The following is a 21,580-nucleotide window of genomic DNA, read 5'->3' as shown; positions in this document are numbered from 1 at the left end:
TGGTTTTGTTTTTTTATGTCAGTGGCTGAGGTTATATCTCCATCAGCAAAGCTTGCTAATACTTTCTTACTTGTTTTACTTTTGCTTTATTTTTCCATAGAGGTGTATTACTTACCACAAGCCCAACTGAAATTTATATCCTTTCTATAGGAGAGCGTGCGATATATGTTAGCTCATTACCTTTAACCAAGTTTGGACCTAGATTATGCCGAACGGCGTTTCTTAAGACACCACTCTTTGGCTCAGAACATCGTTTATTCTATTCGGGATGGTTACCGTTTGATTGGCGTGCGTCATATTTGTATTATGCCGCTGCTATTGTCTATCAATCGTTTTGTATATTCTTTCAAATGATGCAAACATTTTGTAATGATAGTTTTTCACCGAAAGTCCTGTGTATTTTATCGGCTCACATAGAGTTGTTGTATATGCGAACGGCAAGAATTGGTTATGACGCAGTTGGTAAGCGACAAGCGACCTTGGCGGAAAATGAAGAGGAGTTAAATCGTTGTGTTTTGGATCAAATGAATTTGTATGAGTAAGTATAGTAACAAAATAAATTGTTGTAACATAAAACAGGTATCATAAACAGTCTACACGAATAAAGTTCAAATGAGTAAAAAACGTTAAGTTCTGTTTCCTGTACACAAATTTAGGCGGAGATATTTTGTGACCAATAGGAACCTCAAATGTGAAAAAAAATTAGGGGGCTATACGAACACACTGCAACCACTGGGAACCTCAAATGTCACATTACAGTTAGTTCGGCCAAAAAATGTAGTTAAAATCCACTAAAAATAGCGAAAATCGGTAGGTATCGTTTTATGGGGCCTATACCAAAAACATGGACCTATGTTGACGACTTTTAATGGAGATGTTTTGTGACCACTTGGAACGTCAAGGGTGGAATTACAGGTAGTTCATTAAAAAAAAATTAGCTAAAATACGTAAAATATCAAAAATCCAGAGGTACCATTATATAAGCTATACCAAAACATTGACATATGTTGATAATTTTTGATGGAGATATTTTGTGATCACTGGGAGCCTCAAATGTTAAATGACAGGTCGTTCGGTAAAAAATATAGCTAAAATCCACATATTACCGAAAATTGAGAGGTACAGTTACATGGGACTTTACCAAAACATGAGCCGATATAGCCCACCTTAGAACTTGATCTGCCTATGAAAAAAACTCTGGTGCAAAAATATAGCATGCCAGCTCACTTATTGCGGACGTGATAGCGCTGAAAACGGAAAAACAAACATAATATACCCTCCGTAGTAGGTAGAGGGTAAAATCGAGAAGATTTGTTCTCCCAGGTAAAATATATTCCTGTAAACGAGATCAGAAGGACTGCGCGTTATTAAAATTGGAAGAAGATCCACATTTAAACGCAAAAATATTTAACTTTTATTGAGGAGGTAACTGAAGACATGGACTGGCATATCATCTAGACACTTGATGCATATCATTTTGGGAGTTAGATCTTCCGATTACCACCAGTTACTGTTGTTGGTCAAATCCATACTTATTAATATGTGATCACATTAGCATCTAGAATGCATTCTTTTGCAGTCAGTTCAAGTTGGATGATAAAGTATTTTCAGTTATTATTTACTTTGTTTTATTTATTTACTAGCTAAACCCAAATCTGATAGAACAATGCTTATACAATTGGAAGCAAGACCACTAAAAATTAATATTATACAAGTATATGCACCTACCGCTGATAAAAGCAAAGAAGATGTCGAAGAGTTTTACGAAGATATTAAATACTTAATGAACATGACTAAACACCATGAAATAACAATAGTTCAAGGCGACTTTAATGCTAAAGTGGGCCAAGATATAGTGCCCGGGATTACGGGAAAACATGGCCTAGGAGAGAGGAATGAAAGAGGCAGCAGAATGATCCAATTCTGCCAGGAACATAACATGAAAATTACAAACACAATGTTCTCCCTTCCCCCTAGAAGACTGTATACCTGGAAGTCACCCCAGGATAGACCAACACACATAGTGAGGAATCAAATCGATTATATATTAATTAACAAACGCTATTCTTCTTTTGTAACAAAAACCTCTACGTATCCAGGAGCAGACGTCCCATCCGATCATGTATTACTGATGACAAAGCTACAAACAAAGCTAAGGACAAACATGAAGAAAAAAATACGTAAGAGAATTAACGTTGAGAAACTTGATGAGCCATCAATAAAAACAGAAATAAAAGCCCTCATAGGGCAAGAATTTAGTAAAATTGAAGGAATGGACAGTGAAAGCATATGGAAGTCGGTAAAACAATCGCTAAAATCAATAGCAGATAATAATTTAGGAAGCAATCCAAGAAAACGGAAGAATGAATGGATGACTACAGAAATACTGGGCCTAATGGAAGAACGTCGAAAATATAAGAATTCCAACTACGAATTATATCATGAATTAAATAAAGAAGTACAATCTGCAATCAGAGCAGCGAAAAATGACAATCTTAACAAACAATACCAGGAGATCGAAAGATTACAAGAACTTCATGACGTTTTTAATCTCCACAAAAAAATTAAGGAAACAGCGGGAATATATCGTAAATCACTGCCAAAAGTTCTATACAACAGCAACAATGAAGCTGTTTTTGATATTACGGAGAAAAAAGCTATATGGCAGAATTACATAACCTCTCTTTATACAGATGAAAACAGATCAAACTACGACATAATGGAACCCGAGCCACAAGTAGGAACTCCGATAACTAAACACGAAACTGAAGCTGCTATTAAATCTTTAAAAATGAAGAAAGCATGTGGTCCAGATGAAATCCCATCCGAAATTCTTAAACTGATTGAAGGCGATAATATCAACATACTTGTAAGGCTTTTTAATTGCATATATCGACGCCTCCAAACAATAGTATGCTAAGTCGACTTAGCATGTTTTCAAGTTCTTTACATTTTTATATTTAACGTCCTTTAACTTAAATTCTGTCAAATTTTGGTAATAATCGGACAATCCGAACAGAAGTTATAAACAAATATGTACTTAGCATAGTACTGAAGGTCAAAGAAATTTCCAAACTTTCAGAGCTTGTCCTGCAAAACTCACTGTTCAGAATTAGCAAACTATTATTTGGAGGTGTCGAACGTCCTTTAACTTAAATTCTGTAAAATTTTGGTAATGATCGGTCAATCCGAACAGAAGTTATAAACAAATATTGACTTAGCATAGTACTGAAGTTCAAAAAAAATTCCACACTTTGAGAGCTTCTCCTGCAAAACTCACTTTTTAGACTTAGCATACTATTATTTGGAGGTGTCGATATGAAACCGGTAAATATCCACAGGACTGGCTAAAATCTACGTTCATAGCTATTCCTAAAAAAGGACATCCAAAAGCATGCAACGATTATAGACTAATTAGTCTTATGAGCCATACCCTTAAAATTGTTCTCAAGATAATTCATGGCAGGATATATAAAAGATGTGAAAATGTTATGGGATTCTCTCAATTCGGCTTTAAAGAAGGAATGGGAACACGTGAGGCGCTTTTTTCAATTGAAGTTCTTTTTCAAAAATGTAAAAATGCTCAAAAAGACGTTTATATTTGCTTTATAGACTATGAAAAAGCATTTGATACAGTCAAACACGATAAACTTGTAGAAATCCTTGCATCTATTGGTATCGAAGAAAAGGAAATTCGCTGCATAAAAAGTTTATATTGGCAACAGACCGCACAGGTTGATGTTGAAGGAGAGATAACTGAAGATATAATAATATCTAAAGGTGTTAGGCAAGGATGTATATTGTCACCTTTACTATTCAATGTATACTCCGAAAAAATATTTCAGGAATCATTTAAAGATGTTCAGAAAGGAATATTTGTAAATGGCGCTTTCATCAACAATATAAGATATGCAGACGACACAACAATCTTAGCTGACAGTATGTCAGGCCTTCAATATCTCTTAAATAGGCTGGTAGCACAAAGCGAGTTGTATGGGTTAAAAATCAATATTAAGAAAACAAAATATATGATTGTGAGCAAAGAAAACCGCTGTCCCCCTTTCACACTAACAGTAAAAGATACACCAGTAGAGAGAGTATACAGCTTTAAATATCTCGGTGCAGTGATAAATGACAAGCTGGATAACTCATCCGAAATAAGATGCCGAATTGAAATGGCGAGGGAAGCATTCATCAAGTACAAGAAAATCTTTACCAGCCATGATATAAACATAAAAACCAAGCTGCGATACATGAAAACATATGTATGGTCAGTTCTGTTATACGCTGTCGAAGTTTGGACCTTAAAGGCAACAGATATTTAAAAACTAGAAGCTTTTGAAATGTGGACATACAGAAGAATATTGAAAATTCCATGGACGCAGTTTGTTTCAAACAGTGAGGTACTGCAAAGGCTACACCAGGAAAAGGAAATAATCCATATAATAAAAAAACGAAAAACAGCTATCTTGGTCATATAATGCGAAACAACAAATATAAGCTACTCCAAAATATAATCCGAACAAAAATTGAAGGAAGACCCACTAGAGGAAGAAAAGAAATGATATGGATTAATAACATACAGGAGTGGACTGGTATCCAAGATGTTGGGAATCTTCTCAGCGAAAGCCGAAACAGAGAGTCATTTGCTGAGATAAAAAGAAATTTATAAGCACCAAAATGAAATTTATAATGTAACAGATGTAATATGTATGTATATAATTGCATTGATCGCCAAAATTCGAAAAACGAATAGGCAAATAAAGAAGAAGAAACCCGGTGCGCTTCGCTACCCCGACTGTGGTAAAATATGAAGCAAGGCTATAATTATATTAGCTTTATTCTTAAAAATATTTTAATGCATATATATGGGAGATATGAAGGCGTTGTCTATCCATTCAAGGCTTTGTATGGAGCTTATGCGTTTATGCTATCGTATTTTTGTATGTTGCAGGAAGGTACACTTCTTCTAAATCATTTCTAACTATAAGTACGCCTCCGTCATATTTTCGATATTTTGTTGGTTTTAAGCACATTGAGCAATAGAAATATATGCAATTTTGATCTAGGTCTTCAGTCGAGGTACAAACATTTCTTGCCAAAAATGTTCGGCGAAGCTCCACCTTTCGGCATAGCATCCAAAGAACGACACCGCATTTCTTACTGAAAAAATAGTTCTAATCCATGTTTTGAACCACGAAACATGGCAGATTTAACACTGCGCTTTGGGTATTCTTGATCACGTATATACCGTTGATTCTGACTCGTGGTACTGGAATATGACAGAATATATAATACAACCACATAAAAGGCATTTTATCATTATTTACGGCCAATAAAACCGGAATGTATTTACTATCCCAAATAATAAACCAAAAATAATTGCATCACTCGAAACCACTAATAAACGTTGACAATTTGGATCTTTATAATTTCTTGTAAACATTTAATTGTCAATTTTACAAAAAATTTTGGTTCCAGCTGCATATATTTGCATTTCCATGTGTGACATTAAAAATACTAACGATGCTTCTGGTCGTTTCAGTGAATATGCCGTAATACTGTATTCTCAGTTTCTTCTTTGTTTTGTGTTTTAATTGTTTGTTTTGATTTTTTTTTTCTTTAAAGATTTAGAAATTTTTGTTTTATGATCTACTTATGAGTGTATTTTTTTACATTTGTATATTTTTGATATATGTATGTATGATGCTACATATAATATGAGAAAACAAGTAAAAATGTAAAGTTCGGTCGCACCGAATATTATTATGAAATATTCTGACCTCAAATGGAATAATTTGTTTCCTTTCCCGTCCACGATACCAGTCGGAGACGTTTTTTGACCAGTAAGAACTCCAAATAGCAAATTACACCAATTCGAACCGAAAATGTAGATAAAAACCTCAAAATAACTGAAATAGGGAGGTACCGTTATATGAAGGCCGAAAGCTGGACCTAAGACCACAATTTTTGGCGCAGAAGGTTTCTGATCATTGAGAACCTCCAAATGGCAATTTACAACCAATTCTGGCCGAAATGTTGATAAAATCTTCAAAATACCAGAAATCTGGAGGTATCGTAATATGAGAGCTATACCGAAACCTGAACCTAAGACCACAATTTTTGGTGCAGAAGGTTTCTGACCACTGGGAACCCCAAATACCAAAGTACAGCCAATTAGTGCCGAAAATGTAGATTAAAGCTTCAAAATACCTGAAATCGGGTGATACCGCTACATGGCTATAGGAAAAACTAGACCTGTACTGATGATTTTGTGGGCAAAGTATTTTTAACTTATTTTTAGCATATACTGAAAAAAACAGATTGATCCGACGATTATAAATATTTTTGTCGCACCTTCCCATACAAGTGGGACCACTGCGCATCGTTCACATCGACATTCATTTTGGGTATGTTGCTTATTTCGATATTTCTATCTATTAGGTTTTGCTCAAGTCTCTCAATTTTTAGATTTAGCTTTCTGTTCCCTTTTTTCATTATCTCTTGTTTTTAGGTCTCTAATTTGTGTTGTGAGTGTTGATGTGCTTTTATTCATCTCCGTTGTGTGTTGTTCGATTTTTTCACTGTTTTGTTCGAGTTTCGCACTCATAGCAGTGATACTCGTCGTTACCCAGCAAAAAAAGTCATTACCTAATAATGACTTTATTCAGTAAATTTTTTGCAGTTGTAACTACTTACTGATTGACCGTAAAAGTCATTATTTTTACATGGGGATGTCATAGGAAGGAAGTACTTCCTTAAATATGTTTTTAAGTACATATTTAAGCACTTACCAGTAGTCAAAAAAAGCTAAAAAGCGCAATTGTGGTGAAATTATATTCAAATTCAACACTCCAATTATTTTTTGTTTCTTTTTCTTTTATTCCGCTCCCTGCTGGTGTCGAACACATGAACTTCTGATTTCTAGCCAAACACACTACACACTACGCCACTCTTACAAATAGTAAGGGTTGTTTAAAAACATCCATGTACATCAACTTTTCTTCGTAATTTTGTCAACAAAAAACTTCCATGCCGAACGGTGAACACACAAACCTAGGATTTGTAGTCGGACACACTAGCTCTGTGCCACCGTACTTATTCCTTAGTAAGTAAGTAGTAAGTGAGGGAGTAAGTAGTTATGTGTAAACCATTGTATATGCACTACCTGATAATGCGGAGTGTAATGAGAACTCATTACTTGGTAATGCACCTAGTAATGACAGGTGCTTACCAAATGTTTGCTGGGTAATTGCTCTATGCAGATCTCTAGGCTAGTCAAACCAGACTTTAAGTCTTCGACATCGTTGTTTTCATTGTTGTTGTTTAACGATGATGTTGGCGTGTTCGAGTTTCTAAACCTTTTGCTGCTACTGCTAGCCCCATTACTCTCACATCGTTGTTGCTTGCCTTGTTGTTGTTGACTTTCATTCTCCGGAGGTAAAACCAAATATCCAATCCTCCAGGCAGTTTTGACCTTGAGACAGAGTAAATTTTTCGCAAAAAATGACGATGAATGACTCTGTCCTACATGAGTTGAACAAAAAATATTTAAGCGTTCTGATGCAAAAATTCGTAAATGCAGAGAAAAATTTGAATTCGAAGATTTTCAAGTTACACGGGCTTAACTTATTTTTTTCACAACGGATTTCTATTGATCCTTTTCGGTGAATAATATTAACAAATGCCTAATGGTTGAATGTGAAAAAACGCATAAAAAAACCTTTAACTAAATTTCTCATAATTTCCAAAATGTATCCAATAATATAATATTTTTTGTTTTGTTCAATATTTATTTCGAAAACTAGGAGAAATTTGGTCGATTCAGTCGATGAAGACCACTGCTCGGTATTTTCCTCACGCATGCTAATTTTTTACCCGCTTCCTAAAGAACACATTATTACCTGCCTAAGAACAAAGTTGGTAATACTTTCCGTGAAATTGATATCTCTTTCTCCGAAAATTTTCAAAAATCACATATTTTCCTATATAGAAAGCAAATAGTCCTTTTTAGGCATAGTCGCGCCTATACCTTTCAATATTTTGACCTCATTCTTTTAGCTTTCCTCAATTCCCCTATGTATCCTATCGAATTCCACATTAAATTAGGAGTCGCTGATGCCAAGATATTGTAAATTTTGGCCAAGATAATGCAATTCTGAATCGCTGTGCGTTCGTGTTAAGATTCCACTGTGTGTGTATGCAATGTGCTACTGATACCAAATCCAACTCCCCAAACGGAATATCATATTTTCCTATGAGAATGTCTCATATGCTACAGCTTGAGGTAAGTGTCCAATTAAACATCATTAAAAAAAACTATAAAATCAATGACATGCAACAATTTTAAAATAGTATCATCGGACAACAGCTCAAAAAACATTCAACAAATAAATCGGAATTTTACTACGGAACGAATAACAATTAACACCAAAATGTCGGAAGTCAACAGCAATGAATTTTTCAACATAAATTGGATCTGTTGGAAGCTACTGGGCTTAGGGCTATTGGCCAAAGATCGAAAAATGTCTAACTTTTACGTTTGTTGGGCCATTTTAGTTAATCTCGTGGCTACTTGTTCTTTTCCCATTCATCTGTTCGTGGGCATATTTCTAAGTGAAAATAAAACAATGTTTTTCGATAGCATCTCCATCACTGTGACAAGTATTGGAGCCTCAATCAAATTCCTAATTATTGCCATTAAAATGAAAAAAATCCTAGAAATGCATGCCCTGCTCAGAACTTTAGATGCACGGGTTAAGCATCGACAGGAATTACAGAATTTTCACCAACAAGTACGTCTAAGGATTTTGAATATTCAACGCCTCTATATTGTGGTATATGTTAGTGTTGGCGTGTCGGTGTTGGGGGCTTTTCTCTTTGGCTCTGAACATCGGTTATTCTATTCGGGATGGTTACCGTTTGATTGGCGTGCGTCATATTGGTATTATGCTGCGGCTATTGTCTACCAATCGATTTGTATTTTCTTTCAAATGATGCAAACATTTTGTAATGATAGTTTTTCGCCGAAAGCCCTGTGTATTTTATCGGCTCACATAGAGTTGTTGTATATGCGAACGGCAAGAATTGGTTATGACGCAGTTGGTAAGCGACAAGCGACCTTGGCGAAAGATGAAGAGGAGTTGAATCGTTGTGTTTTGGATCAAATGAATTTGTATGAGTAAGTATAGCGGCAATAGAAAATTTTTAAAGATAAAATAGGTATCATAAACAGTCTACATGAATAAAGTTCAAGCGAGTAAAAATACGATAAGTTCGTCCGGGGCGAACTTGTTATACCCTTCACCATAAAATATTGGTTTTGTCTCCTGTCCACAAATTTTGGCGGAGATATTTTTTGATTACTGGGATCCGCAAATGCTAAATTACAGGTAGTTCAGACCAAAAATGTAGAAAAAATTCGCAAAATATCGAAAATAGGATATACACTTGTTACATTACAGTTAGTTCGGCCAAAAAAATTTGTTAAAATCCACAAAATACCGAAATCGGGAGGTATCGTTTTATGGGGCCTATACCAAAAACATGGACCTATGTTTACTATTTTTAATGGAGATGTTTGTGACCACTTGGAATCTTAACTATGAAATTACGGGTAGTTCGGTAAATTGTTTAGCTAAAATACGCAAACTATCGAAAATCCGGAGGTACCCCTATAAAGGGGGGCTATACCAAAAAATTTATCTATGTTATTAATTTTTTGTAGAGACATTTTGTGACCACTGGGAACCTCAAATGTATAACTACAGGTAGTTTGGTCAAAAAAATGTAGCTAAAATCCACAAAATGCAGAAAATCGGGAGGTACCTTTATATGGAGGCTATACTAACACATGGACCTGTGATGGCAATTTTTGGTGGCGATAGTTTGTGACCACTGGGAACCTCATTACATTACAGTTAGTTCGGCCAAAAAATGTAGTTAAAATCTACAAAATACCGAAAATCGAGATGTATCGTTTTATGGGGCCTATACCAAAAACATGGACCTATGTTGACTATTTTTAATGGAGATGTTTTGTGACCACTTGGAATTTTGTGAAATTACAGGTAGTTCGGTCCAAAATTTTAGCTAAAATCCCCAAAATATCGAGGTACCTTTATATGGGGGCTGTACCAAAACAAGGATCAATGTAGATAATTTTTGGTGGAAATATGGAAATACTGGGAACCTCAAATTTTAAATTACAGGTAGTTTGGTTAAAAAATAATGCTATTACCGAAAATTAAGGGGTTCCGTTATATACCAAAATGGAACTATGCCATCTTCGAGCTTGAACTACTTATGGAAAAAACTAAACTGTTGTTCAAAAATATAGCGTTCCACCTCAATTATTACATTTGTAACAGAAAAACAAACATAATATAAAAATCGGAAAGATTAGTTCTCCCAGGAAAAATATGCTATATGCTATTAAAACTGGAAGAAGATCCGAAAAGTGGCACAAAAGTGTTTAGCTTTTATTGAGGAGTTACGAGGGCAGTTCGGAAACTTCTTAGCATAGCACAAAAAGCGCGGTATAAACAGAAAAAAAGTTAAGTGTTTTGGAAACTTCCATCTCTATTATGAACACATGTTAAATTTTGTTTCGATCTGGCAACTCCTTCATATAGAAACAGGTGTTCAAAAAAGACGCATCCGCAATTTTTGTACAATGGAAAAATTAGAAATGCGTGCTGTCATTAAATATTTACATAAAAAAGGTTTATCGGGACAAGAAATTCATAACGATATGGTGAATGTGTTAGGTGAAAGTGCTCCTTCATATGCAACAGTAAAAAATTGGGTTGCTGAATTCAAACGTGGCCGTACAAGCATTGAAGATGAACCACGTAGTGGAGTCCAAAAACAGCAACAACAACAGAAATTTTAGCCAAAGTGCATGGTATGGTATTAAACGATCGACGAATTAAAGTGCGTGAAATTGCTAATATTATGGGCATCTCAAATGATCGAGTCCATTTAATTTTGCATGAAGAACTACAGATGAAAAAGCTTTCTGCAAGATGGGTGCCGCATGTGTTAACAGGTGATCAAAAACGCATGAGAATGAACATTTCATGGATTTTAATCGTCGTTTCATAACTGTTGATGAGACATGGATCGACCACTATACTCCAGAGACAAAAGAACAATCCAAACAATGGACTGAAGCTGGAGGAAGTGCCCCAAAGAAGGCAAAAACAATTCAATCGGCTGGTAAGGTTATGGCAACGGTTTTTTGGGACTTCAAAGGTATTTTATTGATTGACTATCTGCAAAAGGGTAAAACAATAAATTCAGAGTACTATTGCAACCTTTTGGATCAATTAAATGTACAAATTCGAGAAAAACGTCCTGGCTTACAACACAAAAAAATAATTTTTCATCAAGGCAACGCACCAGCGCACAAGAGTGTTTTAACAATGGCTAGAATCAACGAATTAAAGTACGAGTTGCTTGACCACCCACCTTATTCTCCTGATTTAGCTCCCAGAGACTTTTACTTGTTCCCAAATCTAAAAAAATTCCTTGCTGACAAGTGTTTTACCACAAATGAAGATGCAATTACAGTTGTAAACCACTATTTTGAAGACCTTGAGGAAAACTATTTTAATCAAGGGATAGAATTGCTAGAAAAGCGTTGGACTAAGTGTATTCAAGTTTCAGGAGATTATATTGAAAAATAAAAATAATTTTGAAAAACTAACTATTCTCTTTCATTGATAGGCTAAGAAGTTTCCGAACCGCCCTCGTAACTGTAGGCATGGACTGACATATATCATCTAGGCATTTGATCTAATTTTGGAAGTCACACCTCTCGATAGCTATCGGACCACTAGGCATTGTTGTTGGTCAAATCCATACTTATAAATATGTGACCACATTAGCATTTAAATATCCCAAACAGGTTCCATACATATTGATGCCTTCTTTTGCAGTCACATCAAATGGGATGATAAAGTATTTTCAGTTTTTTTATTTTATTTCATTTTATTTTATTTTATAATTTTACCTTATTAAGGCGAAGGTCATAAATAGTGATATTTAATTAATTCTGTTTCGAGTTGAGCTGTTAGCCATAAGAGATACATTGGAAAATTAGGAGTCTACCGAAGTCCCACGCATCCAACCATTACGCTACGTTTTACGGGTGGTTAAGCCGATCTTCAGGCGTATTAGGATGTTGTTTTTGTGGCAGACAAAGCTTGGTAACTAGTATATATATCGCACTTCATTAGATAAATGCATATGCGAAATTATGTCAGTCAATTGAAACTCCAAACTTTCCCTAAAGTCCTGCTTGGTAATCCCATTTTTCAATGTTTACAAATGCTATGGTAACTTTTATTCCTACGTCATTACTAGTAGTAATTACTCTTCTATATCAGAAGATTGTTTGATCATCAATTATTGTCTACTAAAGTTTTGACGTAGGGGATGAATGATACCAAGCAACGGTCTTGACCGGCTTTAACATGGCAAAGCCCAGGATTTATCTTGGTCCCTCTTTCATCTCAAGTGGACACTGACCTCCCCGTGGTGTCACCTGGGGAACTGCCTTTAACACCCGTTAAAGGTAGTGAGCTAACATGTGCCGCGCGTTCACCCATAAGAACGTTAAAAACTTGGGTTTGGGCGTCGGGTTAGTAACCCTCCCCTAGAAAAAACATCCTACTACGAAAAACAAAAGAAAAGAAAAACAAACCCCTCTAAAGTTGACGAACCCCGCAAACGTTTTAAGGACCATGATCTGCGAATCTGCACCTGGAATGTTCGCACTCTTGCAGTCTTCGCATTGGCAGACGTACTTGAAAAGTACAAGGCCGATATTACTGCCATACAGGAAATACGATGGATTGGGAAAGGCGTCACAACAACACCTAAAGGTGACGCACTGTATTATAGCTGCCATGACGTAAAGCATGAGTTTGGTTGCGGATTCATAGTTAGTCGGAGACTAAAACATTTGCTATCCAGCTTCACCCCAGTGAATGAAAGACTTGCTGCAATTCGAATAAAAGCTAAATTCTTCAACATCAGCTTTATTTGCGCTCATGCTCCCACTGAAGAAAAGGACGAACAGACCAAAGATATATTTTACGAGCGCTTAGAAGAAACATATGACCGTTGCCCTGCCCATGACATTAAAATCATTCTAGGCGATTTTAATGCCAAAATTGGAAAGGAGAATATCTTTGGCCCAACAGTCCGGAAATTCAGTCTCCACAGCGAAACATCTGACAATGGTATGAGGCTGATAGACTTTGCAGCGGCAAAAAACATGGTAGTTAGCAGTACCAGATTTAATCATCTCAATATTCATAAGGTCACCTGGCTGTCTCCAGATCAAAGAACAAGTAATCAAATTGATCATGTTGTAATAGATGGAAGACATTCATCCAGCGTGTTGGATGTACGATCGTTCCGAGGCGCAAACATTGATTCGGACCACTACCTTGTTGTAGCAAAGGTACGTACTCGTCTAAACGTTGCAAATAAAGCACGAACAGACACAACGCGGAAGTTGGACATCGATAGGCTGCAAACACAACAGATAGCCACAGCATATTCCACTCAACTAGCCCAATTGCTTAACGCGAGCACTCCTTGTCCCGATAACATAACAACACAATGGCAACATATTGCCCACTCTATGCAAACATCCGCAAAAACAGAATTCATGGTATGACCAGGAGTGTCGTGCTGCTACCGAAGAGAAAAATGCGGCATATAGAGCTACTTTACAATCAGTAGCAACGCGTAGCGCACGAGAGAGATATTGGGAGAAAAGGAGAGAAGAGAAACGTCTTTTCCGCAAGAAAAAGAGAGAAATGGAAAAGCGGGAGTGTGAAAAAATCGAGATGTACAGGAGCCAGAATGAAGTCCGAAAATTCTACCAAAGAGTGAAACATCGAACAGATGGCTTTGGTACAGGCACATCCTCCTGTAGAGACCAGCAAGGTAATCTGGTAACAGATACAGATAGCGTACTCAGGATATGGAAGGAACATTTCTCCAATCTGCTGGTATCCAATAATAGCGAAGACGATGATACCAAAGATCCAATCCCAGAAGATGGTATAGAATGTATATCGCCCGGCCAAGATTAGGTAAAAACAGCAATCAACCGGCTGAAGAATAATAAAGCAGCAGGAGCCGATGGCTTACCAGCCGAGCTGTTTAAAACCGGAGGCGACGCGCTGATAAGGTGTATGCATCAGCTAGTTAGCACCATCTGGCAGGAAGAACGCGTACCCGACGATTGGAACCTGAGCATCCTATGTCCCGTCTACAAGAAAGGAGATAAGACTGTATGCTCCAACTATAGGGGCATAAGTCTTCTCCCTATTGCCTATAAGATAGTGTCAGAGATATTGTGCGAACGACTAAAGCCAATTGTCAACGAAATAATTGGACCATACCAATGTGGCTTTAGACCTGGCAAGTCCACCATTGACCAGATATTTACCCTGCGGCAAATCCTAGAGAAGACCCAAGAGATGCAGATCGACACATTTCACCTTTTTGTCGATTATAAAGCAGCATTCGGGCATTTGGGTGCCAGCGTGGTGCAATGGTATGCACGCCCGCCTTGCACGCAGAAGGTCGGTGGTTCGATTCCTCGGCCAGGCAACATCAAACATTTTTCAACGGTGGCAAAATACCCCTCAGTAATGTTGGCGACATTTCCTGAGTATTTCTGCCTTGAAAAACTTCTCCACAAATGGTGTCTTAAGACACGCCGTTCGGACTCGGCGATAAACAGTAGGTCCCATATCATTGAGCTAATATGAATCGGGGTGCACTCATTGATATGAGAGAAGTCTCCCTTGTCCCGTATGGGATGTTGTGGAACAATGTTTTTGTTTGTTAAAGCAGCATTCGACAGTCCCCTCCGATCAAAGGTATTCCACGCAATGTCTGAATTTGGTATCCCCGCAAAGCTCATCCGGCTTTGTAAGATGACTTTAACTGATACTAGGTCCTCAGTTAAAATTGGAAAGAACCTCTCCGAAGAATTTTGTACCAAAAGAGGTTTCAGACAAGGGGACAGCCTTTCGTGTGACCTATTCAACATTTTGCTGGAAAAGGTAACACGAAATGCAAATGTCAAAAGAAATGGCACAATTTACACCAAGATCTACGGGCCGATTTGCGTTGACGGTGAATATCGACGTCGTATGAACCACGAGCTATATAAGCTATACAAAGACATGCATATAGTTAAACGTATCGAGATGCAACGATTGCGTTGGCTAGGCCATATCATGAGAATGAGCGATGATGAACCCGCTAAAAAGGCGTATGAATACATGCCACATGGCGGTGCACGCAGAATCGGCAGGCCTAAGCTTCGATGGAGCATACAAGTGGATGAAGAAATGAAAAGGCGCGGTATTCCAAAATGTCAAGCGAAAAACAGAGAGGAATGGAGATCTTTTCTTAGTTCGGTCTATGGAACAAATGTTCTGTAATGGGCCAACTAAGTAAGTAAGTAAAGTTTTGACAAGTTGATGGTGGCTCAGAACGTTAAGGCTCTTAGGTCTAACAGCTCAACTCGGAAGAGAAATAATTATTTTATTTTATTGTATTTTACTTTATTTCATTTCATTTTAATTTATTTTTTTTTTTTATTTTATTATTATACCTACACCACACTGTGGTAAGGGGTATTATGTCTTTGTGCATTTGTATGTAACATGCAAAAGGAAACGAAATAGACCCATAGTTCCTTTTGGGGATATACATATAATCACTTTCTGAGTCGATTTATGCATGTCCGTCCGTCTGTCCATGTATTTTTGTTCGCAACGTACAGGTCGCATTTTTGTCCGATTCCGGTGAAAATTTGGTAATATAATTTGTTTAGCCATAGGAAGAACGCTATTGCTTTTGGTGAAAATCGGTTCAGATTTGGATATAGCTCCCATATATGTTTTCGCCCGATCTGTCAAATTTTGATGAAATTTGGAATGTGTGACGGAATTTTGTCTAGTAATAAGTGTACCGTATAGAAATTAGTTCAAATTGATATGCATATGGCGAAAACCAAAAATCCTTTGCAATTCCATTCGAAAAAAAAAATTAAAAAAAAATTTTGCGAGCACATCTACAATTTTTGGCATAGAGGTTAAGAAAAAATTCTGGTTCTGGTCAAATCTGTTCGCGTTCACAAAATTGGACGATGCGCACAAAAGTTATAGCGGTTTTTATCTCACATAAAGAAAAAATATTTAAAAATATCTTATTTGTTGTTATGAGAAAATGTATGCATAAATCGTTAACAGCATTCCATATCTATTCGTAGATGTTTAAATAGTTATTAAATTTATTATTATTTTCGCGGAAAATCAACAAATAATACAAAAAATTTGAAGAAAATCCAAATTATCCTGTCCCAGAGTCCGTACAAACCCTCAAAAATAAATTAAAAAATATATGCGGATTCTAGAGATTGGGTACATAAATTGCATATTATAGCAAAAACAAAAGAGAAAAAGTTATTGTTGGAAAATATTGTTGCAAATATATTTTTTGGTTTGATTCGAAAAATTAGAAAAAAAAAATTGGGAGTTCTCCAACTATTTCGCTAAAATCCCATACAATAATTAATGTGTACTGCTAAAACTTCATCAAGAAATATGGTTTACCATCGTGAAAGCTTATTTGCTTACTGTGATAACTTATAAGGATAGGAAATTAAGAGTAATATTGAAATTACAATCATTAAAAAAATGTGGAAATTAAAAAGAATATTATTCGCGAATTAGTTAAAAGCAGTTGATGCGCATCCGTTTTTGGATAGAGCGAAACAATTTCTTTCAATATCTATGCATATTTCGATGTCATCACACAATGCAAAAAACATTAAAGTGGGTAAAAATCGCCCAATTTGCATACAATTTTGCTGCGCATCCGGTTTCAGTAGCACCCATCATACGTCTGTATACACATATTTCAAACAGATTCTTCGAGAACCGCGGATGTGCCTCCGCATTTTATTTTTGGTAAAAAAACCCATATTACTCGCGAATCTCTGTAATTTATGACACGCGTTTTCACAAATATTGTAATCGCGTATAAAGGATTCCATTTACGTAAAAAAATTAAAGAAAATCGCGGATTAGTACGCGGATTTGTCAAAATAAATTTTTGCTGATTTTCCTATTTTCAGGGTATTTACATTCGCGGTTTTAGTGGATGGATTCGATCGCGGATGGGCTCATTAGATCCGTCGCGTAAAAAAACTAAATTCACGCGGGGTACAAAGGAAATTGAATGGCACTTGTAAATGTAAATGTTCTATCACAAATTCCCTTATAATGGACTTATTTGAGTTTGTTCCTTTGGTTCGTAGAAGGATACATTCTAACGAAAACTGGCTCAAATCTAACTCTATGACTTTTGCTCACTCTATGCGTGACTTAGCTTTTGGAGCCTATCAGTGTAACAAGAGTCGTGAGTCTTGAAAAGTCTTTTGTAGGTATCGTAATAAGGCGAAGTCTGTTATTCGGCGTGAGCGCAGAAAGTTTTATTCCAAGAAATTCAATGCAATGGATTCAATGGATCAGGATGTCTTGGTGGAGATGATATTGCTTTTGATATTGATGTTAATGTTTTGAATGCTGCGTTTGTTGGTAACAATTCTCAAACTCTAGGTATTGATTTCCCTGAATTTGATGGGTCTGATACTGGTTTTTCATTCAGCTGCGTTTACGTCGACGATATTGTCATAGCACTTAGTAAAATAAAATCCAAATCTATTGGAGTTGATGAAATACCACTGGATTTCTTAAAACTAGTTTTTCCCTATATATCTGATTATATTTTAGACTTAATAAATTTCATTATCACCTTTCCGTCTTTCCTTTACAGTGGAAAAAAGCTCGCATTGTTCTACGACGATCTCAGACCTATTTCAATTCTCCCTGTGTTGTCTAAAGTGTGTGAGCACATTATGAAGGATCAAATAATGTTACATGTAAGCAGGTATATGTATAATGGTCAGTTTGCCTTTCGTAGAAATCACAGTACTACTAGAAATAATGCTAATGCTAACATGAACACTATAGTTGTATCCTTAGACCTTACCAAGGCATTTGATTCTGTTTCTTACCACGTATTGATTCGTAAACTTAGAAATGAGTTTAATTTTTCCGTTAATGCTTGCAAGCTAATGATGTCTTACTTGAGTGATAGATCGCAATTTGTGTACTATAATGGAGAGTATTCTACGTTGCTTTCCCGAACGTGTGGTGTTCCCCAGGGGTCTATAATGGGACCCTTGTTGTTCGTCCTTTACGTTTACAGCATTGCTGATTGCTTTAACGATGCACATTGCACACCGTTGTTGTTTGCGGATGATGTTTTCCTGCTTTTCCGCGATGCTAGAGCGTCTGTTGGTACCTTCGAGAATGAAATTAATTGTTGTCTTGGTAGATTTAGTCTATGGTGCTCTGAAAATGCTCTTTTGATCAACCCGGGGAAGACAAAAGCAATTAAGTTTGGCTTTGGAAGTCAAGCTAATGACATCAATATTTTTCTAGATCAGAATCGGATCAGCTTCGTAGTTTCCCATAAAATCCTTGGAATTATTATAGATGATAAGCTTTCATTCGAATTTCACATTCGCAGATTGTATTCTATTAATGTATACCTTCCTCCATGGGTCAAACGAAGACTAGCTTCAGCTCTACTCATGCCGTGTATCAATTATGGCTTAGATGTGTTTTCTGGTACTGTAGAACGAAATTTATTGAGGCTCAGACGTATTGTCAACTCTGTTGTCCGGTTTGTCTTTGGTGTAAGATGTCGTGAACATATATCTAGTTATGTTGAGAGTTTTTTGGGTGTTGATTTCGAGGAATTTCTCAATTGTAAGCTGTTGTGCACTTTTCACAAAATAATTAAGACTGTTACACCTGCTTCATTGGCTAACATGTTTAGCTTTATTTCTTCACAGAGGAATACACAACTTTTTATACCTAGAATATACAACTCTACTTTTGATGTGAGAGTTTTTTCACATTCCAATAATGCTTTTCGGCTTAAAGTGCTGAATCATATTACTTCTCAACCTGAAATATAGACTTGCTTACAATGTTTGTGCTTATTGCTTGAGTTTCTTTTGTCTTCCATGAACGTTTGCTATGTAACAACAATTTTCCCGCTTTTTATTGAGTCTATGAAAGTCTATTAAATGACTTCTATGGTGTTTGGTTGCAATATTGAAACTCGACATGTACCTTGCTTATTGTACTGTAATTATGTTTGCTGCTTATTGGCCACTTTTTAGCTATACTTTTTTTCTCTTTCTTGATTTTCATTTTTACTAGGATGCTGTAAGGATCACACTCATGAGATATGCATTAAACGACGTAATATCAGAGTTTTATAATCCTATTATTAGTTTTGAATATTATCTTGTTGCGCGTCCAAATTATTAAAAAAAATCAAAAACCCCGAAAATCCGGCTTCAAAATGTCAGCATCAATTTTAGGTGGATGCAGTGGATATATCGAAAAATGATATACTAGTATCATATTGCCCATGAAGTATTCTTTGAGTCTTTCTAGGGGCATATGTCTATAAAATGTAAGGTTAAGCCAGAAATCGGAAGGGAGCATAAAAAAACTTGTTGGCTTCAACCCATTTTGACCTATTTTTCTACATTGATGCCAACACAGCTTCCACGTAAATTAATTTTAATGGTCGATATTATGGGATCCCTCCTAAAACACTTAATTTTAAAGAATGTATATCATACTATATAGAATATGTTAACAGTTCGCGAATTCTGAATGGGTGAAACTCGGAGTCATCGATTGTAAAACATTTTTGTTTTTCGCCATATATATATCTTATATTTTTCATATTCACAGTGGTGTAGGGTATCATATAGTCGGCCCCGACCGACTATGATCCTTTTTTTACTGGTTTTATTTTGTTTTATTTTATTTTATTAATTTATTTTTATTTTTTTAGTAAAACCATCAATTTAATAATATTTTTGTAATAATCCGCAAACTAATTCCATTTAATTGTTTCTCCTTTTCGCTCTCTCTTCCAGACTCTACAATACCATACAAGATATCATATCGTATGCAATGTTTATACAATTTTTCGTTTCGGTTGTAAATAATTGTGTTGCCATTGTGGCTTTGCTATTCTTTGTCACCGATCTCTTTGACAGAATATATTATGTCATCTATATTCTGGGAATGGGAATACAGCTGTTCCCCACCTGTTATTATGGCAGTGATTTTGTTTTGTACTTCGAGAAGCTGCATTATGCCGTCTTTTCGTGCAATTGGATTGGACAATCGCATAGTTTCAAACGTCACATGATGATATTTACCGAACGTTCGTTGCGGGAGACTGTGGCAATGGCGGGTGGTATATTTCCCATACACTTGGATACGTTCTTTAAAACCTGCAAAGCGACATATTCACTTTTTGCCGTTGTAATGACAATGAAGTGAAGTTGCCTGCCAAGTGTTTTGGAATTGAAATTCATGGCTTTGAAATGTTATAATTTATATCAAGTATCTTATTTGTGTCGTTGTGTTTGTGTTTTAAAACTTTAAAGGGCACTCAAATGAATAAATAAATAGCACCCTCCCTTAGGGATTGGAATTTGGAATGTTGGAATTTGTTTCAAATGAATGATTTTTCTCACCTAAATTGTTGTTGCAGCATTTTAGAGAATTTACGATATGATGTTAAATATTTAATTTGATATTTTGTCCATTGCTGAAGTGTTGGACAGTTGGTAATGTTGCACAGTGTGATATTTTCATTGAAATGCTTTTTTGCTTATTTAACTGAAATTGAAGATCAGAGCAGAGCAGATTAATGACAGTCAATTACAATTTCCACGAAGTATCATCTCGATACTGGCAATATGATAACAATTCGCTTTTGCATGGCATTTTGTAAAAAAAAAAATTAAATGTAAATACGTAACTGACCAATAAACAAAAAGCAATTAAAAAGAAGCACTCGTCCTGTGACACTACAAAAAAACCATAACAGAAGTGGCGGATCTAAATGTCATATGAACAAATTCGTGATTTTAAAAATAAATAGCATTTTTGTTTATGACAAACTAAGTTTTGGAAGTTTTCGGCGCATATGTAAAGATGTATTGGTTTCCCCTAGAAAAGATATATATTGTGCTGTAGGCATAACCAACAACTACTACCCGCTATTAATATTAAAACACAAATTGAGAAGTGTCCTTAAACTGGATTAAGAGCAGGAAATTGTTGACTTTATACGGAGGTGGTACCTGAAGGAATGAAAGTACATGGTCCCTCTTAAAACTGGAACAAATATTCGGAGCCAATCCTTCCGATAGTTATAGTGCCAGCCAGCCATTTTAGTTGGTCAAAGTTGGATTTTTTATGGTTATTCTTCATTATTTCAGGAAGTATGAACTCGTTTCCCACGAAGAACATTATATGGCTATAAAAAGGACCGCAAGTATTACCTACGGTAAAATCCTCGAATAGCCCTTAAACTGCACTCAGCCTCATGAGGGTGTTTTAAAATAATTATCATGAGTTTAGGATTT

The 21,580-nt window shown here is 36.1% G+C and overlaps 1 protein-coding gene across 2 annotated transcripts; it reads left to right on the top strand.

The window, feature by feature from the left end:
* Window positions 1-233: 233 nt before the first annotated feature.
* On the top strand, window positions 234-20,666 carry Or59a (Odorant receptor 59a). 2 transcript variants are annotated; one of them, XM_073988332.1, is made up of 4 exons: window positions 234-538; window positions 8,062-8,287; window positions 8,356-9,181; window positions 20,075-20,666. In XM_073988332.1, the coding sequence occupies exons 3-4, from the start codon at window positions 8,436-8,438 to the stop codon at window positions 20,484-20,486; spliced, it is 1,158 nt and encodes a 385-aa protein (XP_073844433.1). In that variant the 5' UTR covers window positions 234-538; window positions 8,062-8,287; window positions 8,356-8,435; the 3' UTR covers window positions 20,487-20,666. The 2 variants fall into 2 exon arrangements, with proteins under 2 accessions (XP_073844433.1, XP_073844432.1); XM_073988331.1 differs by lacking the exons at window positions 234-538; window positions 8,062-8,287 and having other exon boundaries at window positions 8,316-9,181.
* The last annotated feature ends 914 nt before the right edge of the window (window positions 20,667-21,580 follow it).

Source organism: Musca autumnalis, unplaced genomic scaffold (genome assembly GCF_047663935.1).
Source record: "Musca autumnalis isolate F117 unplaced genomic scaffold, ASM4766393v1 scaffold_5, whole genome shotgun sequence".
Classification (NCBI taxonomy): Eukaryota; Metazoa; Arthropoda; class Insecta; order Diptera; family Muscidae; genus Musca; species Musca autumnalis.
This window is presented reverse-complemented; position numbering and strand designations above follow the sequence as displayed.